The 26814-nt window shown below is 38.3% G+C and overlaps 1 protein-coding gene across 1 annotated transcript in view; it reads left to right on the plus strand.

The window, feature by feature from the left end:
* The first annotated feature begins 10330 nt into the window (after nucleotides 1–10330).
* The window catches only part of ablim2 (actin binding LIM protein family, member 2), a 67471-nt gene continuing 50987 nt past the window's right edge, over nucleotides 10331–26814 (plus strand). Inside the window, exons 1-2 of the mRNA XM_084924640.1 lie at nucleotides 10331–10567; nucleotides 21172–21339. Coding sequence (XP_084780766.1) covers nucleotides 10552–10567; nucleotides 21172–21339 — 184 coding nt within the window. The 5' untranslated portion in view covers nucleotides 10331–10551. The remainder of the gene's footprint in view (nucleotides 10568–21171; nucleotides 21340–26814) is intronic.

The raw sequence follows: 26814 nt of genomic DNA on the forward strand, positions 1-26814 counted from the left end.
GGCCTTAAACTGGAGGATGTTTATGCTATTAATATGCATATATTATAACAATAAAAAATAAACAAACACGAAGAGCCAAGGTAATAAAAATGTATGCCTTCTATTCAAAATTAATTATTTTAACCAGCGATATGAATTAAAATAAAGCTTTAAAGGTACAGTGTGTAAAATCTCACAGTTAGATCTCGGTAGATTGCAGTCAACTGATTTCTTTGTATTAGGGTGCAGTAAATAGTCCTCCTGACTATCTAACTGTCTAACTAATTATATTTTACTCCTGCACAGTTGGCGTGGAGCATCCGTAATTTCATTGTATATGTGCAAGGACAATAAAGGGCTATTGTTCTATTTTATTTCTTATTCTATTTGTTAGAAAAGAAGAAAAGGTGTAAGAAAATAGGTTTTTATGCCTCCCAATTAAAATGCATAATCCCAGCTATGGTGGCTGCTCTAAGACAAACGTGTTTTAGTCAGATCTAAGGAGCTTGGAAAGAAAAGCATCTGGACTTCTTTAAGTTGCGTCTTCAAACAACTGAAAGAAGTCCGGACGCTTTTCTTTCCAAGCTCCTTAGACTACGATGACCTTGATGACTGAGAACAGACATAACGTGTTTTAGTCAGCCAAGAGTGATCAAAAACGTTAAATTTAGACTGAACTTCATAAGGGTCATGGCAAGCTGCTTTCCATTTCCTCACAACAGCTGTACCCAGGCAGTCTGTTTCTACAGTTGTTTGTATATATTGCACTTATAAATTATTACATATAATATTGTTTACAATATATTTTAACATATTTGAATAAAATCATCACTTAGTAAATAAATTAGGAATAAAAGACAGACATTTGTCAGTTAAAGATTTTGTGGTATTTGATATTTTTTACCCCAGAGTCACCTAAAAAAAATCTGTCATACATTTAATTTAATGTAACATTTAATTTAAATGTAACTTATAAGGTGTGCTGCATATATAGTCGCCATTTACATAAAACACTATTAGCGTTAGCATCTTGTCATGTTGGTCCATCTTAGCCACTGTATTTAAGATGGTACGGCAACATGGCTGCTTCCACTAATAGATACACGCTGATATGTATTTCTAATTAATTAATTAAATTTATGAGAATTCTTCAATTTGTTTGAAGATGTAATTATACACTAGTCAGTGTATATTCACAACATTCTTCTATTTGAGTGTTTTCTTTATTAAACTCTTTATTAAACTTAAACTTATACAGGCACAGAATACTTACATCTACATACAGTAAATTAAACTGAGTGTTTATACATTTCTGAAATGCAACCCAATAAATACAAGATGTTAAGTAAGATCATAATCAAGGTCTTTTATATATTTTAACCCTAATACAGAGTCTGGTTCAATCTCAATATTCAGAGAGAGTGTATTTTAATATATCTGCAATTTGACTTTGTATTTATAATGTGCACCTTTGTGCACATTTCACTTGTTACCTTTACACATTTTTACTGTCGTATTGCAATGGTAAATGCAAAGGTTGGACTTTGCTTGGTTAAGACCAGTCTTAGGGAATCATCTATATCTTGAATTGATTCAGTTTGTCTTACTTTGTTATTTTGCTTTCAATTGGCCTCTTACCAACTACTTGGTTGGGTTTAGCTGCTCCTCACAACATTAACCCTCCATGTTGAAAAATAATTCATACCCGCTTCATTTCAAAGTGAAGTCAAGCATCCCTGTGTGATGAATTGAAAGTGTGACCCATTGCCACAATCAATCATGTCACAGCTCTGATCCCAAAGCATATCTTGTGTTTGTTTTATCATTTAAGAAAAGTCAAAAAGTATATGAAGACATTTAAGATTAAAAGCCTTAAACAAATAGTGTTGACTATCATTGTAACTTCATGCTAACAAAAAAGGAAAAGAAAAAAAGCAGTTAGAATGACTGCACTTAGTAAACGGAAAGAATATTTATTTTAAAAAGGAGAACCTTGATACAGCAAATTGATAAGTATAACATGGCTTTATTGCCCTTAAACAGGGTTTGCCTACTCTATGTTAGTGCTAGTAGCAGCTCTTGTGTGGTTATTAAAGCAGGGAAGAAAAAGAGGTCAAAAAACATTTGCTGTAGTGAGCTGGTTTTAGATCCTCCTCTGGCCTTCATCTGTCCATTCCGGATATATAATCTGATGGGTGTTTCCCCATGTTTAGATGCACTAAAACACACAAGTGTACACTACAAACAGCAGCTTTCCATCAGTGGAGGTTTCAGTTTATATTGTCTCCTGCACTGTTTATTACATTTCGGTTGCAGAACTAAATATCACTGATATACTGTTGACTCGGCGTGTCAGTTGAACACAAATCTATCTACAGTCTCACAAAGAGAGTGCTGAACAACCCTGCAACCCAGATTAGAGAAATTGTGACCTTGGAAATTAAGATGCTAAATGGTATTTCTAAATTTCTGCCCATTCATCCACTTTAACAGATACAGACTATAGGTCTCTAAATTCCAATATACAGATACACAAAATAATAAATATTGGGTTACCTTGTATGCTGTATCCAGGTAGACTTGACTTAAAACTGAAATTCAATGGGAAATCTTAACAGGCACTAACCGCTAACTATGGGTTATTACACAGTCTGTGAAAACCCCTGATCCTGATTAGGGATTTTGGCTTGGGTTTGAAGCCCACAGATTTCTAACTATCTGCACTGTAATTTGGATTCATGAACTTTAAATGCCAGTTTTGTATTCACCAGGATTTTCAATTGTGTTTGCAGAGTATTTGTACATCGGCATGCACATTTTCAGTTTGTCGTACTAAAGTTTTTGTGTCTTACAAGACATTGAAATAAAAACTTTGCCCACTAGGGAGTGACACCATTTCTTTGGCTGGACTACTGGACAGAGGGAGGTCCATAGCAACATGTTAAAACTTAAACTTTCAATCGTTTATAAAATTTGAAAACTTATCATTTAAGTTTGTTCATCATGTGTCACGATAAAAGGACAATGCACTAGAGATGACCAAAAATATTTGTCACGATATACATTTGAAAATTTGCGATAATGATATAACTGACGATATAATTGACACTAGACAAAATACTTCACTATTTACTACTAAAATACTTTTGGGGCCTTTGAATCCAGTTTATCATAACCAGGGTAGAGCAGGGCAATATGACCAAAAATATTTGTCACGATATAAATTTGACAATATAATTGACACTAGACAAAATACTTTGCAACTCCACAACTTTATTAGTGCAAAAAAAACCCCCATCAATGTATTTTCACTTAAACAAGCAGCTGTTTTTTATGTGCATTAAAGTTATATAAAAATTAACAGTGCAAATGCAAATTCCTTGCTGACAGTTTAACCAAAAGGCATTTCCAGTGGAAATTGGCCGACATATCCTCAGCATAACCATGTATAACATCCACAAAACTTAAAAAGAGGTTATACACACACAATACGGTAATATTATGTTGAAGCACAGTACGTATCACTCCGCGAGGCTCCTGCCTACAATAGCCGTAATGCTCCGACAATCCATCAAGGAGTGGGTTTGTAGCTTAGCAAAGTCGTATTGAAACATTTGACAGATTTTCGAGCGCCGTGAACATAAAATCATTTAGAGGTCAGTAAACACAACCAGAATTCATACATAAGGCACACAGGATTATAAGGGGCACTGTCGATTTTCAGAAAAATCAAAGGATTGATTTTAAGTAATAACGACGGCCCGCTATCACGCTCTACCAAAAATAGTGCTTTGTTGTGTATCTGATGGATGAAAGCTAACCCAGTTCCACACCACTGAAGTTGCAACATTTTTACAAACCAATTCTGGTTCATCTGTTTCATTCAACGATCCGCTTTCGCCCTTCTCATTCTGCGTCGCCGCCATGCTTTTTCCGCTATGTGCATATGAAAACAAAGGCACTGCGCATGCACGTTTTACACATATTCTATCGTGATATTTCATTTTCTTATCGTTGCCCAACATTATATCGGTATTAACGTGAACGGTATGATATGGCCCAGCCCTACAACGCACTCAGAACATTTTCAGCTGTTTTCCCCGACGTTTCCTGTTAAGCCCCTGTCTAGTGAAACTTGACACTTCCTCGAGATGTTACACATTAAAACAATTTAATACAGCTGCAGAGCTTTGACTGTTGATGAAGTCAAGATCATCCTTGTAGTATGCCATATTTCTTGTGTTTGTTTGTTTTTTCTCCTTTCATCTTGTCCCCACAAACTGACCACACATTTGTCTTAATGTCTTGCATCTTGGAGGGAAGGACATGTTTTGGGTTTCTAAAGGGGAACTACTTTTTGCTTAGTGCGGTTTAACTCTTCTTTATAAATGGGAGTTGGATTTTGAATAAGCAGTGATGGTGCATTGCAGAGGCACACACACGGGTGCTTACACACATATTTACAGACAGAAAGAAGGAGGTTCTATGATCCCTCAATGAGCTTTCTTGTGGCATTATCCTTTATCTGCCCCTCCAGTACCCCCAGTTTTATAGTCATCTAAACCTTTGATGTGAAGCTCTTTATGATAGCACAGTTCACTTTAGTGCTGTGAGCTAGTCAGGTATTAACCTCCGGTATCAGCGCTTTCCTATGAGAGTTACAGAACTGCAGCATAGAGTATTAAATACTTGTTCATATGTGATATAATTGGTTACAAATCTAGGAAAATGCAGAAAGTTAAAGTCAAGGTCAAGGTCTCAGTTCTTCCCATATCTTATCTGCGTACCTGCTGTCAAAGAGTGGCTCTTGTGTATTACTACATTTTAGTAACTTGTTTGTAGCAACTTTATATATTCACTGCTTCACTGAGTAAATGGGTTAAATGCAGAGATGAATTTCCCCACGGGGATCCATAAAGTATACATTATTACATTATTATTATTATTATATACACAGACTGTGAGTGGCATAAAAATGCATATATCCCAGTGAAGTCAACCAACTGAACTTTGAACCCTCGAAGTTTCAGTGTTTTATCTGCTACCATTTTGTTTTTGGAGTCAGAAGTGATCAAATTTGGACAACATGGTGAGGTCCTAGGTCAATGTCTTTTTCACTCTTACCAAGCAATGGGGCTGTAGTGCACAAACAAGTTCAACCAGCGGTTTTAATACTAAACTACTCTATAGTACTTTTCCCCTCACACACACTGACACTGCTCCTTTGTCTATAGCAGCTGTATTGCTTTCAAACCTGTATTCTGTGTTTTACTGCTTGCCATTTTTCTAATAGGGTTTTATCTTCCTTTGTAAAATTAGCGACTCTGCTTCCAGCAATCCTATCCATAATTGTGATTGATCATATACAGCTGCCCCCTTTCATGTGAGTCTGCAGGGGAAACCCTCGGCTATTTTAGTGAAATGATAAAAAGCTTTGTGTGACTGCTTATCCTGATTGCTGATTGCAATCAGGATAGGGTAGGTAGGCGATAACAGATATCAGATACCCCGGGTTAGGGCTGGGCCATATCATACCGTCCACGTTAATACCGGTATAATGTTGGGCAATGATAAGAAAATGAAGTATCGCGATAGAATATGGGTAAAACGCGCATGCGCAGTGCTTTGTTGTGTATCTGACAAACGCCATGTGCGTTTGTTTTCATTCGCACATGGCGGAAAAAGCATGGCGGCGATGGAGAATGAGAAGGGCGAAAGCGGATCGTTGAATGAAACAGATGAACCAGAATTGGTTTGTAAAAATGCTGCAACTTCAGTGGTGTGGAACTGGTTTAGCTTTCGTCCGTCAGATACACAACAAAGCACTATTTTTGGTAGAGTTTTTTGGAAAATACGGCACACTTAAAATCAATCCTTTGATTTTTCTGAAAATCGACAGTGCCCCTTATAATCCTGTGTGCCTTATGTATGAATTCTGGTTGTGTTTACTGACCTCTAAATTATTTTATGTGGTACACGGCGCTCAAAAATCTGTCAAATGTTTCAATACAACTTTGCTAAGCTACAAACCCACTCCTTGATGGATTGTCGGAGCATTACGACTATCGTAGGCAGGAGCCTCGCGGAGTGATACGTACTGTGCTTCAACATAATATTACCGTATTGTATTTAGATACTATATCTAAATAGTAATTCACCCAAAGTATCCTTATAGCCAATCCAGGCAATAACTCTCCACTTAGGAAAGAAGGGATAAAGAATTTCTCTGTACCTAAGATGTTTTATATAAATGTAAGTCTATGCAGATATCTGCCTTCTTGCCTTTCAGTGCTTTATTCTGACAAAGCTACAAAAGACTCCACAGGCTGAGCTGTTTTTTCTTTCTTCTTTCTTTTTTATTTTGTTGCTTTGTTTTTTCTCTGGTTGATGCAGTTGCTTTTTAAGGATTTATATCAGTGCCCTGGTCGCCACTTTAACAGTGAAGATTGCTGAATTTTTTTTTTGTTTTTATTTTAATCTCCTAGGACCTGGCGCCCACATATGTGGACATCACGTTTTGGGTTATTTAGACCAAAATACTCAATTCTGCTCTACAGGGGCGCTTACGAGTACATTATACCTGCCACTATTCTATCGAAATTTTAAATAAATATCCTTATATGTGGCTCTCATTTTTCTTAGAAACAAATATCAGGTAAAAAAAACCAAAACAAAACTGGTAATTCTTTGTTTTTACATTCACCGGGTCCCAATATGCCCAAATATCAAAGAGAAATTAAAAATGCATGCTGTGGAAGAGTTCGGGTCTTAGGAGGTTAAAGTTAAACCCAGATTGCTGGTGTTCTCTGTTAGATGGCTAAAGATCAGAATGATTCTTTTTCTTTCAGTATCTTTTTTCTGCATAAAGTCCTATGACAAAACTGCGAAGTTGCATTTTTATTATCTTATCTGGAATTCTGATCCTTACACATGTCATTATGTGTGTGTATATTGTGTTGTGGCTTTATTCTTTTTGGCTCATTTGGATGCAGCAGCACTTTCTGTCTTGGTCTCCCTTTGAATTTGTTGTAGATGCCACTTGGCAGAGGCGGTACTGGATAATTTGCAATGCAGATGTTGTGTATTTTCTCGCATAAACACAGACACACAGTGCCTGCTGCTGAGTCACATGGCACAGTCCACCATACACACTGTTGCCCTGAAGCTTTCTACCATTTACTGAGCTCCAGTGATGACCCATCACAGCTTCAAAAGTCAGGGAAAGAAAGAAGGCACCTTTAAAAGATATGTGAGAAACAATAAAGCCAATGTTAGAGAAGAAATGAGGCCACACTAAATGCTCAGTATCTCTGGCATATGCCTCTGCTCACTGACAGGCAGCTCAGTTGTTACGCAGTCCTCTGGTACATCCTGTCTTTTATTTTTGGTACTTTTTTAATAACCTCCTCTGTGGGCTCAAGCTGGTTCTGTTTGACAGGCATTCACCTGTCATGTCAAGGATTTGAATGCATGCTGTGCTTGTCCTAATTGTACCAGGGTTCAAGTGATATTTGTTGTTTTTAAGCTAATGCTGAATACTCTTTAAAGGTTGATCAAGCAGGAGACCATGGGCTAGTTCTAACATGCTGGGTGATGTTAGCAAGATCTTGAGAATGTTCACCATGTGGCCATAACATGTTAGTGTGCTAACTTTGTTAATTAGCACTTCACATGATGCTCATGGGAATGCTGTCAGTTTTGCAAGTATTATGTCATCAACCAGAGGGGTTGGATCAGCGGTCCCCAACCCCCGGGCCTCGGACCGGTACCGGTCCGTGAGTCGTTTGGTACCGGGCCGCGAGAGTTGAGGCTCAGGTGTGAAATGTATAGTTTTCAGGGTTTTTATCGGTTTTCAGCGTTATTTTGTTATCGTTTTTATCGTTAACTCGGTTTTCCTGGGTCTTTTCACGTGTGTTATGAATAAATCTTCTTTTTTCGGTACCGGTACTAGTTTTATTTTGTTGTATTTATCTGCGACAGCTTAAAGGCCGGTCCGTGAAAATATTGTCGGGCATAAACTGGTCCGTGGCGCAAAAAAGGTTGGGGACCGCTGGGTTAGATAATGTCCTCAGGTCAGAAGAGTGACCGCAGCACCGTAGAGTAAAACTCTACGGTGCTGTTGTAGCTGTAAAGGCAGAGGTAATAATGAGAGTTCTTCTGGTGAACTGAACTAACATTTTTATATCATTTCATTTGTGCACTGTTCATGAATACAGTACCTTCATAGGCACAATTTGTACAATTTCATTGTTCCATTGTGACATCACCTATTGTGCTGTTGGACTCCTAATTTTGAAGCTTTAACATTAGTTTTTGGTGTTACCATGTTGGTTATTTGAAGCCAGTATTTAGGATAAAAGCGATAACTTTAAGTTATCAGCTAATGCCAGTTAGCTTGGTTAGCAGGCTGCAATCATAAACTCGGTCCAATGCCAAAAAAAGTCACACTGATTCATTATAGGAGAACCATTAATGTTGCTAACTGTCACAGCATTTCACTCAGAACATTTTATCCTGACTTTTCGATGTTGCAAATATGTAAAGTCTAGGAGATCGCCAGAGAAAACTCAAACCTTTAAAAATGCCTGTCACTATTGCAAATTAAGAACTCAGATGCAAGATGTTGAGGTGTTTTGCCAAACATTCATTAAACTCTTAAGAAATGTTAACTTAAGAAAATGTATTATTAAATTTCAGCTTTATTTATGTAACACTAAATCACAACAGCAACTGTCTCAATGTGCTTTATATTGTAAGGTAAAGACCCTATAATAATACAAATAAAACAGAGAAAAACCCAACAATCATATGACCACCTATGAGCAGGCACTTTGGTTACAGTGGGAAGGAAAAACTCCCTTTCAACAGAACGAAATCTCCAACAGAACTACGCTCAGGGAGCGGCGTCCGCGACTAGTTGGGTGTGAGTGAAGTGCTTTAATGGAGTGATACAGTAATATGAGGTTTTTAAGATAAGATAGGACCTGATTATTCAAAACCCTATATGTGTAGAGAATGATTTTAAATTTGATTCTGGATTTAATAGGGAGCCAATGAAGAGAAGCCACTATGGTCGAAATCTGCTCTCTCTTTTTACTCCCTGTCAGTACTCTTGCTGCAGCGTTTTGGATTTGCTGAAGGCTTCTCAAGGAGTTTTTAGGACATCCTGATAATAATGAATTACAGTAGTCCAGCCTAGAAGTAATAAATGCATGAACTAGTTTTTCAACGTCACTCGGAGACAGGATATTTCTTATTTTAGAGATGTTGTGCAAATGGAAGAAAACTGTCCTACATATTTGTTATATGCATAATATGCACATTGATGGACACGTCCTGATAAAAAACAACTCCAAGATTCCTCACAGTGTTACTGGAGGCCCAGGTAATTCCATCCAGAGTAAAAGTTATTATGATAATGGCAGAATATTCCTCTCAAATCGTCTGGTTCAGTTGTATTATAAACGCCTGGCTTAGTACCTAATGAGTAATTACTTAACCACTGAGGAAGTGGCCATTGTTTTATGGAGGCCCAAAACATGGAGAGGATCCAAAATCCTTACCATTACCCTAAGGTGACCCTACACCTGCTGAATAAAGAATGACCTCATTGTTTCTTTACACTGTGCATACATTGTTCAGTTATATCACGCAACTATTATGTTTTGGCAGTAAGTATTGTTTATGGAGTCATGAAGCATCATTCAGAGAGTTAAGTCACGCTACACGTCGTCAGTCATTAAAAAGTGTTTATGCAAGTCAGGCAGGCAAAAGTTGCAGATCACCAACTAAATACATTTCATCTAAGTTGTCCTTAATTAGCAATATTGCTAGCTAAATGCTGTGTTTACATTATTTATCCATTTATCTCTCTGTACAGTACATTAGATCTGTCCCTGTGTGTCTGTCTATAAAGCAGGTTTGAATCGACAGCAATAAAACCTTATTTGGATATTGTTTAGATATCAGGTCAGATTAACTGGGGGAGTTAAAGACAGTTTCCAAATATAACTAACAACAACAACTAAGTAAGTGTTAGTTTAATCTGCAGGAGCAGTTATAGAAAATATTCTGAACCTTTGCATCACCAACCTAAAAATATGTGGGGAATAATATAATGATATAATAATAAATACTGTTTTGTTAAACGTAATCTTTTACCACCGAACAGACTGAAAACCAGTTAGCTTATCACTGAGCTGTCAGAAGTTATTTTGGTGTGTACTGGAAAGACTGGGACACACCCAGTGACAGATTACCATTCAGAGGTGTCATTCTCTTAAACCTCCACATGCTTCTATTTATAACAGATAGCTGCAATACCTCAGAGAGGTGAGGAAGAGAGGGAGAGAGAGAGAGAGTCATATGACCTACTGCTCATTCCACAGATAGTGACGGACAGCACGCTCACTCTGTGCTTCCATCTGTAATTTCACCAGAGCTGCAGCGTGTTCAGAGGATGTGTCGCAACACTGTCAGTGTACTCTGAACAGATTTCTGGGATTTTGTCTGTAATTATTATCAGCAAAGGACGTAACAGTATATCGCATTTGGGCTGACAGCTGGAGGACAATGCCAGAGGAGAAAGGTAATAATGACCTTTAATATCCTTAAATGAGCTGTTTGTGATGTGTTCACCTGCCGGTACCAGAATTGATTGTATTTAATAATCACTTACCTTTTACAACCACTGGAATGCGGACTCATCACTCACATACTAAATACTATCGGGGTTTTTTTTACTTTAATAACAGCAACTCAGACATTAGAACATAATTTTTAAGTTAGCTCTCGATACAGGGTGTTTGTGTAGGAATATATGTGCTTCTATTAAAATGAACTTTGAATACAACCAAGCCGCCCTCATGTTATGCAATCCTGGTCTGGAGCTTAGGGCACTTTCTCTTTGAATGTGAATGTGAACGACAACAAGCCTGTGGCAGCAAGCTGAATGCTTATACTGCAGGTTGATATGCAGCCTGCCTGCAACATCCCTGGCAACAACACTGTTGTTTTGGTCCATTTCCCGCATCTCGAGCTCTGGGACATTAGCCATTTGGGCTGCTTACAAAGGTCTGAGGGCAGGTTGCTAAGAAGAAATCCCTATAATAATTCCAATACGTATTTACAGTGTTTTTGGTATTATACCAAATTATGGAGTTGTCATCTTTTGTGTTGTTTTATGTTTTATTGTGTAAATCATCTACTAATATTCCCATGTCTCTATGATGACTTATAGTTTGCGGTGAGAGTTCAAAACAAGCTTATCTGCAAGTAGTATGATAAATTACACATGTTTATATTAATAGATGATTTGAATATATAAAGTTTAAAATTTAGCAGTAAAGAAAAAGGAGCTAAAGAGGCTTCTCATTCATTGTTGAGTTCAATGAAAGAAAGTGAGCTTGCATTGAGTGCCTTTTCTTGGTCATTTTAAATGTATAGCATGCATACATACATGCAAGTGACAGCTTCACTCTCATTCGTGTGCACTTCAGTTAGCTCAAAGCTGAGTCAATGCCCGTTTTTGCAGTGTTAAAGGTTTTTTCACCAAAAAAGATGCCGCTAGTATCTCTTAACAAAAGCTAGTACCTACAGGGTAAAAAGACATGTACACTTCCTCACCTGCCCATGGTGAGGAAGTGTACCATGACCTTAGCTATATCACACTTACAGTTTTATCTGCTGTTATCAAAAAACATAAACATTACACAGTCACTGGTTAAATGGATCTAAATCAAAAGAATGAGAATAGTGAGCCAAGTGGCTATTTCAGACGCAGCTCTTAGTGTGCCAGGTAAAACAGAGCAATTCAGCTGATTTTACCAACCTAATATATCAGACAAACTTGAAGATATCAGTATGGATATTGATTCCGGAATCAAGTGAGATGGGAGCTCCAGGATTTTATATAAAATTGGTTAAATTCAAGTAATAAGTGCTGCATATTTATCTTTTAATAACAAGCATCGGAAACATGTCACATTTTGAGAAGTTTTATTTACAAAAAAACAAAAACAGAACTCGTTAAGCATGGCCAGCTCTGAAATAGCATCAAGATTTTGGCTCCCTGTAACTGGCTTGTTGAGTTTAAGCCAATTTAAACCTGATACTGTATGTTATTATGTAAGGTAATATGACATGACTAGAATATTTTGTTTGTTCGTGTTTTTGATTAATTTTGACTGACTTGTAACTATACCTATCACATAAATGTCATGAAGTTAAAATATGATGCAAAAACATAAAATACTACTACAGTATCTCAGTACAACAAAGCTTAAGTACTGGAGTAAATATAGTTTTCATTACTGACCTCCACCCAATTGGCTGTAAAGAGAAGCCTTACTGCCATTCCTCATAAACACCCTGTAAATGTCTCCTGCTCTCCACTGCCTTCTTTTCCAAATTCAGCTAAAGCGTGTTGCTTTGTTAATACAGAGGCATTACTTTTTTTATAGAGCTGCATTGCCATCACAATGTGACAAAGCTTGTTAAGTTTGATGGTGAGGGTACACACCCAGCCACACACACACACACACACACACACACACACACACACACATTTCCATTTCTACATAGATGCATATATGTAGGAGACATGTACACAAGAATGCACTACAGATATGAGAGGTAAACACTGAGTCAGTAGGAACAGACATACACTCTACTCTAGACTGTGTCTCAGTCCCCACCAAGGACAGTGTATCCTGGATGTGTGATGTAATGGTTGGCTTGCTCTCAGCAGTCACAACGACGCCTGTCACTATTCCAGACGTGCCAGTAAACAAACCATCTGTGTGCTGGTCGCTTTACTAGCACTACTATGACATTTCATAATAAGAAATAAAACCAGAAATTACAAAGGTCAAATAAAGCTGGTGTTATTCTAATGTTCTGTCACAATCTGCCCAGACCATAGCGCCTTACATGTTAGTAACCAGTATGTGCAAATCACTCTAAACCTCACTGGTTCCTGTTGAAAATATAAATCTGTTAAATGTGTCAAAATGTGCATTTTTTTTTAAAAAGGCTTACTACTTTTATATAACAAGTGGAAAAGAGCACATTTATTGAAGACTGTTTTCAGCTGTGTATAAATATAAATGTAGTCAGCTAGTATGGTGTATGTGGGATGTGACTCACTGAGTTTCTTACAACAATGGAGCTCTATCACATGGGCCTTAGATAAACATAAGTGCAAAGTTTAAGTCATTGGTAAAAATATAAATCTGCATTTCTTATTAAAAGTCAGTGTTTTTTCTTTTATTCAGTCTGTTGATGCCAACTAAATACTGATCAGTAGTATTACTTGTAGCACTATTACTGTTTCCTAGTACTTAGGAAACAGTATTAGCATTCACTCTGTATGTTTTTTTCTACTTGAAAAAAAAATTGCTTAAATCTACTTTTAGTTTGGATTTGGTCTCCACCAAGTCCCCGAGAAAAGATCTGGTTCTTTAGCTACAAATTAGTCTTCTATGTTTAAGTAAGTGTGCCATACAAGCACAGACTAAAACAGTGATCAGTCTTACTTCACTTTAAACATACAGTTTGTGTGTCTCAGTGACCCTTGAAATTAAAGTTACAGCTCTCTCCTTTGAATGGTGGTTTAAAAGTAGCTTTTCAGATTCGATCCGTAATGACTGCTGAGTTGTCAGACTGTTTCTTGATTGGTTCTAGAAGGTTTTTGATTTGACTCAATGTTCTTTAAAAAAAAAAATCCTGTCCTGTTTGGCACCTTCTGCAAGGGGGTGTTAATAAAACGATAGAGTCGGTGTACTTTATGTTCTTTCATTCTCAATAGACCCCGTCTTGTCAATGTTATCAAAGAAATATTAAGTATTGGTTTTAAATTGTTGTTTCAATCAACACAGGGTCAACTATGGCAATTAGTGCTTTTAAATTCCGTTACAATGAAATTGTATAGTAACAGGTGAATCATGTGTGATTGAGTTCAGTGTGCACACTCAGTGACTATGTTTACATTCGTGCAGTTCAATGTAGAGTTGTCCTGTGGATTGTGATAACAGGTTTGAGCCCAACTACTGCTCCCCTCTCAAACACATCTTCAAGCTGTGACCATAATTTATCCTTCCTTTATCCTAACTCTTTCATCCTGTCCAGGGTTTCCTTTTAATTCCTCCCTAATCAGCTTAATTGCTGATGAACAGTTAACATATGAGTATACTGTGTACACCTATATTGTGATGTGCTGAGCAGTTTAGTGACTGCTGAAGTGATCAAAAAGCTCTCCAGTGGCTGGACCATTAGGATGGATGAGATTCTCGAGTTCCTGGATTAGAAGACCAGCAGGTTGTCTGCCAATCAAGGATCCCTTCTGTTATCAATAATGACATATTTTCTAAAATTTTCTAAAAATATAATAAAATACCATCAAACAAGAGGCAGTAGATTATTCACTGACTCTGTGAGATATTCCTCTTTAAGAACTTTTTTATTCAACTGCAATAGCCTTCAGGTTCATACTGAAGACATATGAGGGCAAGAAAACTGACCTCAGCTGTTTAAGGTCAAAGTCATGAAATGGGAGATGGAACCTTTGGATAAAGCTTACATATAGTTTACACATAGTGTGGTAAATGGTAAATGGCCTGCATTTGTATAGCGCTTTACTCAGTCCCTAAGGACCCCAAAGCACTTTACACTACATTCAGTCATTCACCCATTCACACACAGGCAATGGCAAGCTACATTGTAGCCACAGCTGCCCTGGGGCGCACTGACAGAGGCGAGGCTGCCGGACACAGGCGCCACCGGGCCCTCTGACCACCACCAGTAGGCATACATGGGGTTAGTATCTTGCCCAAGGATATTTGGCATGCAGTCAGGAGGCAGCCTGGGATCGAACCACCGACCTTCTGATTAGTGGCTGACCTGCTCTGCCACCTGAGCTACAGCCATAGTGTGCTCGTTACCTTGCACTGTTTTATAACGAGGCAAATTCATGGACATATTACAGTGCAGCCTCCTGCAGTAACACATGGGATCATATCGGTGGGTTGTGTCATCCACGTGGAATAAGCCAGCTGTCACAGGAAGGGCAAAGAATCATATGCTCTCACACAAAGGCCACATTCAGACGAAAGCATAGTAGTTGCCTATTCTTGCTCTGCTTTGGGCCATTATGGAGGTTTATGACTGCTTAAATAATGTCCTGGTGGTTATTCTGGTTACTTGAATAATACATAGCATTATGAAAACTGGTAGTCAGCACTTGTACTTTTCTGTTTGCCTTAACTAAGCCAGCAAAAGTATTCTGGTGTCATCTGCCAGAGAGGTTGAAGGTCTGCTTTTTGTAGTGTTTGACCTCATGGTCAGAGATCCACTGCCGCATGGGTCAGGTTGCAGGCATCATTGCACAGGTGGGTGTGACGGCGTAAAGCAGGGAAAATCCTAAATCATAATGTCTGACTAAATTCAAAAAACTGCATGTTCCTCTTTTTTTTTTTTACCACTGGGGTTGTATTCAGTGAACTTTGCCAATGACACTTGCCTTGCGTCTTTTTCTTGGCCTCTAACAAGGGTGAGATAATGGAGGGAGTGTTCTGTTAGGGTGAAGGACAGGAAACTCTTTAGCAATGAAGTAATGGCAATTTCAAGGTAAAGCAAGGTGTCAGCAGCCCTTAGAAAATCTCACATGTTGTTGATTATATTATTTAGGCATGTAACTTTAAGAGGATGTGAATACACCCAATAAAAGTATTTGAATTCCAGAATTTAGTTTAATAGGTCTCCTAAACATTCCGGGCTATTCTGGATTTTCTGAGCACTTACCACTTTGGTCAGAAATTTGACACTTAGACCTCTGGTGCAGAGACTATTCTGACATAGTCAATGTTTTATTCAAATACTAAAATAAATAATCTGGTAACAATCACTAGTGTTCTTAAACCTCTGTTGTCATGGAAAGTTGATTTTGTATTAGTTCAGAAATATACTTCAGAAATGTTCCACATTCATTAAAGAAAAATGTAGTTTATTGATACCGTGATATTCCACCTAAAAAACACTGTCAATCTGTGAACACCTGGGTAGCTACGTAGCTTTTCTAGAAGATGCGTTGCAGCATCTTAAGTACATTTTAGCATTTGTTTTAACAATTTAAAGTAATTGTCATGGTTGGCTGTGTGGCAGGCAGGCAATCGGGAGTGGTGGACCCAAAATGCAGAACTCAGACACGGAAGTGAAACTTAAAGCGCAGCTTTATTGCTGGGAAAAACCTTGTACTAACTAAACTCACCAAAAGACAAACAAAAGTCTGAACAGAGGAACCGAGGACTGAAACACTGGAAAAGAAATACTAAACTGGAGCAGGAGATGAAACACTAGAACAGGGGTAGGCAACTCCAGGCCTCGAGAGCCGGTGTCCTGCAGGTTTTAGATCGCACCCTGGGTTAACACACCTGAATCAAATGATTAGTTCATTACCAGGCCTCTGGAGAACTTCAAGAAATGCTGAGGAGTCATTTAGCCCTTTAAATCAGCTGTGATGGATCATGGACACATCTAAAACCTCCAGGACACTGTCACTCGAGGCCTGGAGTTGCCTACCCCTGCACTAGAAACACGGAAGCAGAACACACAGCTAGTTGAGGGTACAACACGACAGGGAACACAGGAAAACACAGGGCTTATATACACAGGGGAGTAATCAGGGACTGGAAAACAGGAGGGAGACACAGCTGGGAGGGTTTGGGCTAATGAGACATGGGGAGCAAAGCTAGACCCACTGAGATGAGGCACAACCTTTCACAATAAAACGGGAAACAAGAAACAGACATAGACTTGACACTGAACTGAACTTATACTAAACGAGAGACACAACCTAAGAACTAATCCCTCACAAAGAATAACTGAAACATAGAATAATACTAATAAACAAAGCATGACAAAAGGATCAGAATACAAACCATAATACAAAGGAATATAAGAACTGAAAATGCTGGGTCAAAATGACCCAGGACCGTGACAGTAATAGTTGAAAGAATTTTCATTGATCCTTTCATGCTTTTTACAAAGATTTTACAAATATTTTCAAATGTGTGAAGAAGAAAATGAAAAGTCCCCAAGGTCAGCAGCTCAGCAACCTCAAAGTACTACTGCTGTGGTTCTGTGAACATAATGATCTACTGCCCACCCCTGCTGCCTCTGCAGATGGTTCACACAAGGAATGCTGCAGAGCATCATGGGATCCCTGTGAGTGTGAGGGAACACTATTTTTAGGAGCTGGACCATGGCTTCTTGAAAAGGCATTAGAGATAAGGCTGCTTATATGTGGCAGCAATGGCCTCTGCGTATTATACACACATATTAAATATATCTATATCTATCTATCTATCTGTCTATCTATGTATATATATATATATATATATATATATATATATATATATATATATATATATATATATATATATACATATATAGTGTGTGTGTGTGTGTGTCTGTGTTGCATTGCACAGATAGTGTTTCCTACCCGACCGCGACCTTTGGGATAACAGCATCAGTAGCGCAGTAGCGCCTGTCAGCCAACGCAGGCACCAGTGAAACTGATTGATGATGGGGACAACTGGCCCCCTGGAGAAGATCAGATACTGGCAGGAGTAGCGGACTCCTGGGGAAGACTCTCCACTCACAGCATAGTAACTTTCTGTCTTCCTTCACAGAATAGAAATTTATTACATTTTCACAAATGAATTATTTCAAAATCCCCGTACTTCCACTCTCAACCTTTAACCTCTGCAGTGGTTGTTACTTGCAGGGACAGAAATGACTTGGTCAGAAATATATACGAGTGCACTTTGTAAATTTTTTTTTTAAGATTTATTTTTCATTTAATCATTGGGTGATGTTAAATGAGGGATTGTGTGGTCCATTCTGAGAAATAGATTGGTTATTTCATTTTCATTTTTACAAAAAATGGTAGTATCTCCTGGCAGGCATGCTATCAAACTGGGCTAAATAGAATTACTGCAAAACAACTGATGATTAATTGTTAGATTGATTATTTGGCATTTTGAAACACGAAGATGAAAATAGCAACCGATCAAGGATCTTAGCAGTTATTTAACATGGATGGAGCAGACCACTCTTTATTTATTTTTATCAGCTAACTGCATCAAATATAAACAGTAAATTGCTCAATCCCTGCACAGACAGAATATTGAACCCTTATCACATACTGCTACAAATGTCTTCTGACAGCCTGAATGCCTGGTTTAACTTGCCAGATTTTACATCTGGTAAAAATGATCAGCTCCTGTCTCTTCCTCACCCCTGCCTTCCTCTTCTGTTTGCTATTTGAATAGGAAGTAGTGACACTGGACACTGGATCCCTCCCAACAGGTGCAAGGGTTCAGCAGCACATGCCAGGTCAGATCAGAAGGCAGAACCCCTCCAGGCTTCCCTGTTATTGCAAATCCCTATTGCCCTTCCTCCTCCCCACACTTTCTCACTTTTGGGCTGTCTTTTCCAGATGGTTCCAATTAGCATGGTCCTGGACCTTTTTTATGTATTTTTTCAAACAAGGACTCAAGAGTTTCCCCTCCTAAATTCTTGTCTTTATTGGTTGCCATGCCCATATATGCTCTGCATGGTAGCTTCAATAAAGTCCCACTTCCTGCACATGACAACATTTTAAAAATCTCTAGTATTCCCATTATTCATTTTGGGTGTCAGCACATTTTCAAGTTAGCGATCCAGTTAAAGAATGTCCTTTCTTTAAACTAAGAAGAAATGGTTAGCGTCTAGAATGTCCTATTGCTCACATTTAGCACTACTGTAAGTCCACACACACTGCTATAGATGCTATCTGGCCATTAATTGGTTGTTAAAAGTGATAATCATTCCTAAAGTAATGGCGCTTGGGTACACTTCTGTACCAACTAATGCTGCAGAAGGTGTGCTTAACCTAAACCAAAGGGCTTTTGAAGCCAAAGGTTGTATTTTAATCCTAATAAACCAATGATCTTTTCTTAATTCTAGCCAAGTAGTTTTCGAGTCTAAACCAAACCAAGCAGCATTAATAGCTAATCCCCACTCAACTTAGATGAAAGTTGCTTGATTTGTTTCTTGATGTCTCAGTAAGAGTTAAGAGATTTTATATTTTAATGTCTGTGACTTTTACTGAACAATGCCTAACTCTAGCTTGCAATCTGCTAATTTGTTAGCAGTACTTGACAGATGTACAAATGTGTTCATAAAGATTTAGTCATACAGACAAGCTTCTTATCACATAAATGGTTGTCTTTTATAAGACAGTGCCATACTTACTTTGTGTGTTTAATCTGCTTGCTGATAAATATGAGGCTCGTATCAATCTTCTCATGTCATTCTCAAAGTTAAGAGTTTTTTATTAGATCAATAAAGAATGACAGAAAATGAATTATTTGGATTCGACTGAAAAGTTTTCTTTTGACTTTTTATGGAAATGTTTTTTTCTGGCTTCATTTTACTAGATTACACAGTTAAGTTGAACTAAAAAACACTGTAGCATTAATACAACATTATCCCAATAGAACAACTAATTAACATCCAATGAAGTGAGTAAAGTGGAATGAACTATAATGTTTACCAGCAACAAGTTCTTGGTTAGCTTCCAAAAAGTAGCTCTGCGTGGCTCACTGTTATTATCCGTGAGCTTTCTTCTTTTTCTCTTTCTCTGAATCACTTCATTTGATGAACTCCCCTTTCGGAGCCCAATTATTGGTAACCATGGAGGCCTGATGAAACCGGTCTGACGACACAAATGTTTCCTGAGAACACAAAGGGCCTTTTGTTTAGCTGATCTCCCAGTCAGTACTGAAAGGCAGATCAGCATGCGAGCCTATTTATTCTGCTAGGCTTACGATGAAAGGGCAAAGGGGTGAGGTGTATTGATAGAACTGTTGGGATGGACACGTCAGGGTCTTACAATGTGTGTGTCTGTGTTTTGTTTTTTGTTACTGTGGCTGGTTTGATGTTTTTATTTGCTGGTGTCGAATCTCTTGATTCACTCCCTCCTTCCTGTGTGGAACAAACAAAGAGAAGAAAGGAGTTGTAAAGTCCATTTACTATAGGGTTTATTTAGACTTTCTATGATTTCTACTGTGTGCCTGTTAGCAAAACATAGTGCCATGAAGGAATATTTGTCCCTTCTGACATACTAATAGTAGTTTTTCAGGCCTGATTACTGGCAGATCTATTAGATCAAGTTGAAGTAGGCTAAAAGTAGGCTAAAAGCAACACATCATGACATAGTCTAAAGAAACTGCTGAGAAACAGAGTTATTGATATTAGTCTGGAACGGGTTACAAAGCCACTTCTAAGGTTTTGGAACTATTATCCTCAAATTGAGGAAACTTGGAACAACCTGTGGTCAGTTGTGAACCTTCCTGAGAGTGGTTGGCCTGCCATTATTATGTTGCATTGGCAACGCATTGACAAGGTCACAAAAGAATCCAAAACATCTAAAGAACTGCAGTCTTCACTTGCCTCATTTGATGGATGTCAGTGTTCATGATTCAGCAACAACAAAGAGACCAAGCAAAAATTGCATTTATGGAAGCATTTCAAGGTTAAAACCACTGCTGACCAATAAGATCACAAAATGACTTTTTCAGATAGGGCCAGGTAGGTTTGGATTTTATTCCCCCTTAATACATGAAGTCCCTGTTAGTATTGACTCAGGTTGTAGTACTCTAATATGATTTGTTTGATCATTTGAAACACTGAATTGTACGCCCTCATATTGCTCAAGATAGCAAATGGCTCAATAGAGAGTAGAGTAAGAAGACAATCCTACCTGCCAGTAAATTATGAATTTAACAAACCTGTTTAAGCGTTGAGACTCAGAACAAAGAAAAACAAATGAGAATGTTATATTTATATCTTTGTGTCACAGTCAGAGTGTTGAGTTGGATATTTTTGGATCAAAGCACTGTTTTCTATTTTAGCAATGAAATCTGACATTGCACATAAGATTTTTAGGTGTTTATTAGTCATGAGATACAAGTATAAGATATGAATAAAGGGCTCATAGAAATTAAACAAATCATTTTGGATTTTATCAACCTTATAAGCAGTTTTCTACCATATATTAGGTGTATTACTCCAAACACAGTACTTACATATTATATCTTCTACAGTATAATCTAATATCCTTTTCTGTGTCCCTGTGTGTGCCCCCTCCAGTGTTTCAGCAGCAGGCTGTCCACAGCCCTCTGGAGCAACAGAAGCAGAAGCAGAAGCAGGGTAGCAGTGGAGGACCAGTCGCCTGCCAGAACTGTGGAAAGCCCTGCAAAGGGGAGGCACTCCGAGTTCAGAATAAACACTTTCACATTAAGTGTTTCATCTGCAAAGGTATGTAACACCAAATCAGAGCCACAGCCAAGACGTAATGCAGATGCATAAACTGCACAATGAGATGGGATGTTACAAATATTTTTGCAATATTGTGTGTGTTAATGTGCATATTGCAGCACATATCCTGGTCAATAGTCACTCCAAGAATCCTCACAGCATTACTGGAGGCCAGGGTAATGCCAGCAATAGTATCTAGTTAGACACCATGTGGCTGAGATTTAGAGGACTGAATAAAAAAGCATTGGTTTATCGTTTTTCTATGTACTGTGATAGCACATCTACAGTTGAGCAATACGATCATTATTAATGGATTGGTCAAAGCTAACCAGCTGTAGGTGTGAGTGTGTGTGCATTGTGTGTGTGTGTGTGTGTGTGTGTGTGTGTGTGTGTGTGTGTGTGTGTGTGTGTGTAATTGAGGGGTAGGGTGGGAGTGAGAGGATTTTTTCTTTGTACATATAATCTGGGAGGGTAGCTGCAAGTGTCAGAAACTTGAAATGTGAGCATGTTCCATTTGTGTATATGTGTGTGCTTGTGGGTGGGTGGTGGATGTTTTTCTTTTTTCTTTTCACATGTGACTTTGAGTGTGTATTTTCACCACTCCCAGGCCAGACTCCCAGCTCGATTCTTGTGTCAGACTGCTGTTGTTGTCAACACACGCTCCGGTTGCTAGGCAATGGTTGGGGTCGCTAAAGTGTCGGCAGCTTCCTGGAGTTTAATCTTACACTGACCAGCAGACTCCCTGTCTGTACATTTACGCCCCGCCATTACCACTACCTCCATCTTTAACTCTGTTATCAGGTGATAAAGTGGCAGTGTTTGCATTGCCATCACAAGATTATAAGTGTACTGCACTCAGTGGTCAGCTTGTTTTTGTTTAACTTAACAGATGATTCCTTTTTATTGCAAGTTGTACCTTAGATTTAGCATTTAGTTGTAGCATAGTTTTGGCCATTATTGTTGTGTAGACCAACACTGCATATTATGGTGCATGCTACAGACTACTGTATTTATAGCCTGTATGGCACAAAATAGTTAATAAAAAATGTCATCTTTGTGGCCATTAATTTAAAAAGTCTGATTTGTCAATAATGACAGCATCTATTAAGCTGTCACGCTTTACTGATTGAGCTGTTCCTTCATGAAGAGCTTTTATGATTGGTTTGAAAAAAATGAGCAAATTGAGGTGATTCATGCCAAGTATTCAGTGAGTATGCTAATACCAACACACAACAGTCAGAGGAGCTATGTAAGGGTTCTCTTTACCCCACCCAAAAGTGCTTGGCTGTTCCTCCCATCTATAAATCTAAAGCATGACCACAGTAATTCAATTTCCAACGAATCTGGCCTGTTAAATGTGCTGATTATCCCAGCATTGTGAGCGCTAGGTGGGGAGTCAGGTTCGGTTAGTTATTAAAACTTCCAGATGTGGAATGATAAGAGTTTGAAACTTTTGAGTATGCCAATAAAATAAACCATAGCAGACTTAGTGGCAATGGCGCTTTTCAATCCGCAGTTGAAAATTTAACATCAAAGAAAAGAGGAGACACCCAAAGGAGTGGTAGCAGCCTAATTCAACAAAGTGTAATGCTCATTAAGATTTTAGGTTTTTCTCTCAGTGCATGCTTCATGGAAGAGAATCATGGCCCCTGATTTTATTACAGTATTATCATCAGTTGCCTTTAGCCTGGGCGTTAGCCAAGAGGTTAACAGTGGCCAGATCTGAAGCAAGGAAACCTCAAAGCTCAGCTAGCTCTATTTAATATATCAAGATTTCTGCAGGTTTATCATAATATACATAGTCTTAGTAACATATACAATCTTAGTAACATATATTCAACATATACAACTGACAGTGTGCTTTCAAGTGACAGCAGTTACTTACTAAAGTGATTAAGTAAAATCATCAGTAAAATTTGAAACAAAGAGGAGTGACAATATATAGAAACCAGGTGAGGCCCAAATGCCAATCACAAACAAGAGCTTTCATTACATAAAAGGAAACATCTGCAAAAGCCTCAAAGGGTAATGAATGAGAAGATAACAAGAACCATGTGGCATCACTCACTGATAGAAACCAACTGACAGCATATAAAAAATATACTTTTTGAGATATCAACATCAAAATATTATTAACAACTGACATAGAAAAAATATAACAACTTCTGGGGACTGCATTAGACCAAAAACAGAAAAATATTAGAAACAAAATAAGAACTGAATTGAAATCTGTGTCTCATATTGGATCTGTCTCTCTCCCCTCAACCCAAGCTGGTGATAGATGCCCCTCCCAATGCCTAAATCTGCTGGAGGTTTCTTCTTGTTAAAATTTGTAAGAATTAAACTAAAGTTTTTCCTTCCCATTATCGTCAAGTGCTGGCTGATTGGGGTAGTCTTTTTTTCTGTGTTATTATGGAGTCTTTACCGCATTGAGGAAACTCTAATTTGTTGCTATATAAATGAATTGAATGCGGTTGGACCAGATAAGCTAATTTTCTGAAACACTTCACTGGATTCACGTAACCCTCCAAGTTGAAGTTGAATCAGTGAAAATCATATGTGGCATATGTGGGATAAAGTCCCACATAGAACTTTAATTGTCTTAAATATATTTTTAAAGAAAGAAGAGGACTTTGTCTTTCTTATTTTATTATAAACATTTGACAAACATCCCAACCACCCACCCCCTTCATTAGTGATGAGCACTAATTGGTGTTTTTATTGTAGCTTCCAGCAACACCTAAGTGTGTGCTTGAGGAAGTGTGAAGACTGTGGCCTTCTCTGTATATCCTGTTTTGTCTGTGTCTCATATATCTTTAATCTAGCAGTGAGACCCCATCAATAGCAGACAGCTGCAGACAATACGACCTGGCCGAACAGTTCAGACAGACATTTATCCCCTTTCTGGTTTTACTCACTTGAATGGCCATCACATCATCCAAACAGCATTTGAATACAGCGGGGAATACTCAAATGTGAAAATATGTGGACACACCCTAAAACAGATAAATGAGAAGTGTTAGGAAGTCCGCAGCTAAGAAACAGAGGGAAACTGAACATGTGCTTTACAGGAAATTAGTTGATTTTTTTCGCTTTAAATTATGCCATCCAGTAGCTTCAGAACATTTTTTTCAAACTTTTTCATAGTTCTAGTAAATGTTAAATATATTTCTCCCTTTTTTCTGTATCAAATCTGCAAGAGCTAAGGCCCATTGCAGTTCTTCCTTTTAGGGTCTATTTTACCTCCTGTGTAGTATATAGTTTCCCAGCATATACTGCGAATTGTCCCAATGTGTGCCAACATGTTCTCATCCCAAAACGTAACATACCGACATTATGTGACAAATCGTCGGTATGTTACACTTTCGGCGGACAAAATGTCTGCATGTTATTTATTCAGAGACATGAGAACCGTTTGGAATGAACCTAGAGATCTACATTTATTTTACATTCTGATCATCATTCGCTTTGGAAAACACTATGAGATACGGTTAAGGTTATGGTTAAGGTTAGGGTTAGGGCTGAAATACACGGCTGGAGCGTGAAAGATTAGTGAATGATTAGATTTAGAGAATAAACCAACAGCAGGGCTCACAAAATCGCTAGCCCGACGTCCCGGAGCTAGCGATATCTCCGGTCGGGCGCCGAAAATCTATCTCAGCCCCGCCCGTCGGGTTATCATATAGCTAGCTCCGGGACGGCGGGTTAGCGATTTTGCGAGCCCTGAACAGTGAAGACCAGGTTTCACTGAACACTTGTATAATGGAAGAAATACACAAACACAACACAAGCAAAGAAATACTTGCTTAAAATACCACAAGAAGATGTAAGGCTGCGTTACCAGCTACTGTGTCACTTGTGTGTTCCAATTAGCATCGCAAAGAAGACTCGAAAGATACACTGACTTATACATTTTCTGCTCTCTTGGACGGGTGCATCGGAGACTGCCCAACCAGGATATGACAGATATGTTCCAACTGGGAGTTGAACTTTTGAACTGCTTTTGTTACTGGTTCTGTTCATAACTTTCATGGGCAAAATTCAGCACAGCAAGTGGTGGAAGGTTTCCTGTTTGGTTATCTCAAGATCTTGTGTTTCCTTTTTTGGTAATGGCGTAGTCTTTCTGGCTTAATCAAGAAGTGCCCTTCAGATTGTGCTTGATCGGTTTGTAGCCAAGTTATTGTGGCAGTCTTAACATGATTAACTCATATGTGATTAATTCTTAAATTCCCAGTAAATTCCACAGCTGCTAAGCCAAGAAAAAATGCTCATTGTCTTTTTTTAACTACTTCCTGTGGCTATTACTACAAAAATAAACTACTTGCTTACCGATATCATTATTTGAATAAATAAACCAAGTCCAAAGTCATTAAGAAGCAGGTTACAATGGGGTTTCCACTCTGTGTTGTATGCAATTACAGCCTTTATGCAGAGTGTTTTGACATATTTATGGACTGCATTGTTTTTTTTGTACAATTGCCTAACCAGTCTGTGCTTCTTCCTGGAAGTAAATAGATGGTGCTGGCCACATGTTAAGGTCCTCGCAGTCCAGTCATTGATGTTATAATGGCAGATGGTTGTGATGTTCTCAGTTGGGTGTTGGCTATTGAATTGTCTCCTTCTTGGAAGCCAACTAACCAGAACATATTTAGGGGAAGTGTGTGCGTGTGTGTGCATCAGCTCAATGACCAGCCCAATGGCTGGGGGAGCTGACCTCAAGCACATGTGTATTAGGGGTGCTATTGGGAGGGTGGACGGACGGTGTGGAAGTGTTCACCTTCAAGTAGAAAATAGACCTCCCTCGTCTGTACAGCAAGCATTTAACGTATTAGAATAATCAACCTTGGATTTTCTTTCCCAAGTACAATTCAATTAGCCTGTAAAAAATCAGTGTAAGCAGACTGAAGATGCTATAGTTAAGGTTGTGAAATGGATTGGTATTGACAACGTCCTACCCACACCCCAACGATCCCACCCCACACGTGTGCATGAAGCGCCTTGAGGCAACAGTTGTTGTGATTTGGCGCTATATATAAATAAAGTTGAATTGAGTGGTGATTCATTGTAAAACACAAGCTGCAGTCAGGGTCTTACATTTATAGCAGAGAGCACATGCCACATGTATATTTAACCCTGATCACACACAAAGAGTCAAGGTCACCTTCTTGTAACGACACAGCATGTCAGTATATAGGGTCTCTGAGGATGAAGGATGTTATAAAGATAGAACATCTTAATGTTTTTTGGAAAAACACACACACAAAATCCCAAAACAGTACTTGGGTACCTTACTTGTGAACATTTGAAAACTGATTTTCTTGAAACTGGTCTTAATTCAAACTGTAAAAAATATTGTGGGTGAATGCAATAAGTGGATGCAATCTTGACTGAAAGCTATCTTTTCTGTTACTATTTTGAGCTTCATTGAAATAACACAAACCACAAATTAGCAAAAAATTACAGGTCTTGTAAGCT

This window comes from Perissodus microlepis, chromosome 3, assembly GCF_051167445.1.
Source record: "Perissodus microlepis isolate ML-2025 ecotype Zambia chromosome 3, ASM5116744v1, whole genome shotgun sequence".
Classification (NCBI taxonomy): domain Eukaryota; kingdom Metazoa; phylum Chordata; class Actinopteri; order Cichliformes; family Cichlidae; genus Perissodus; species Perissodus microlepis.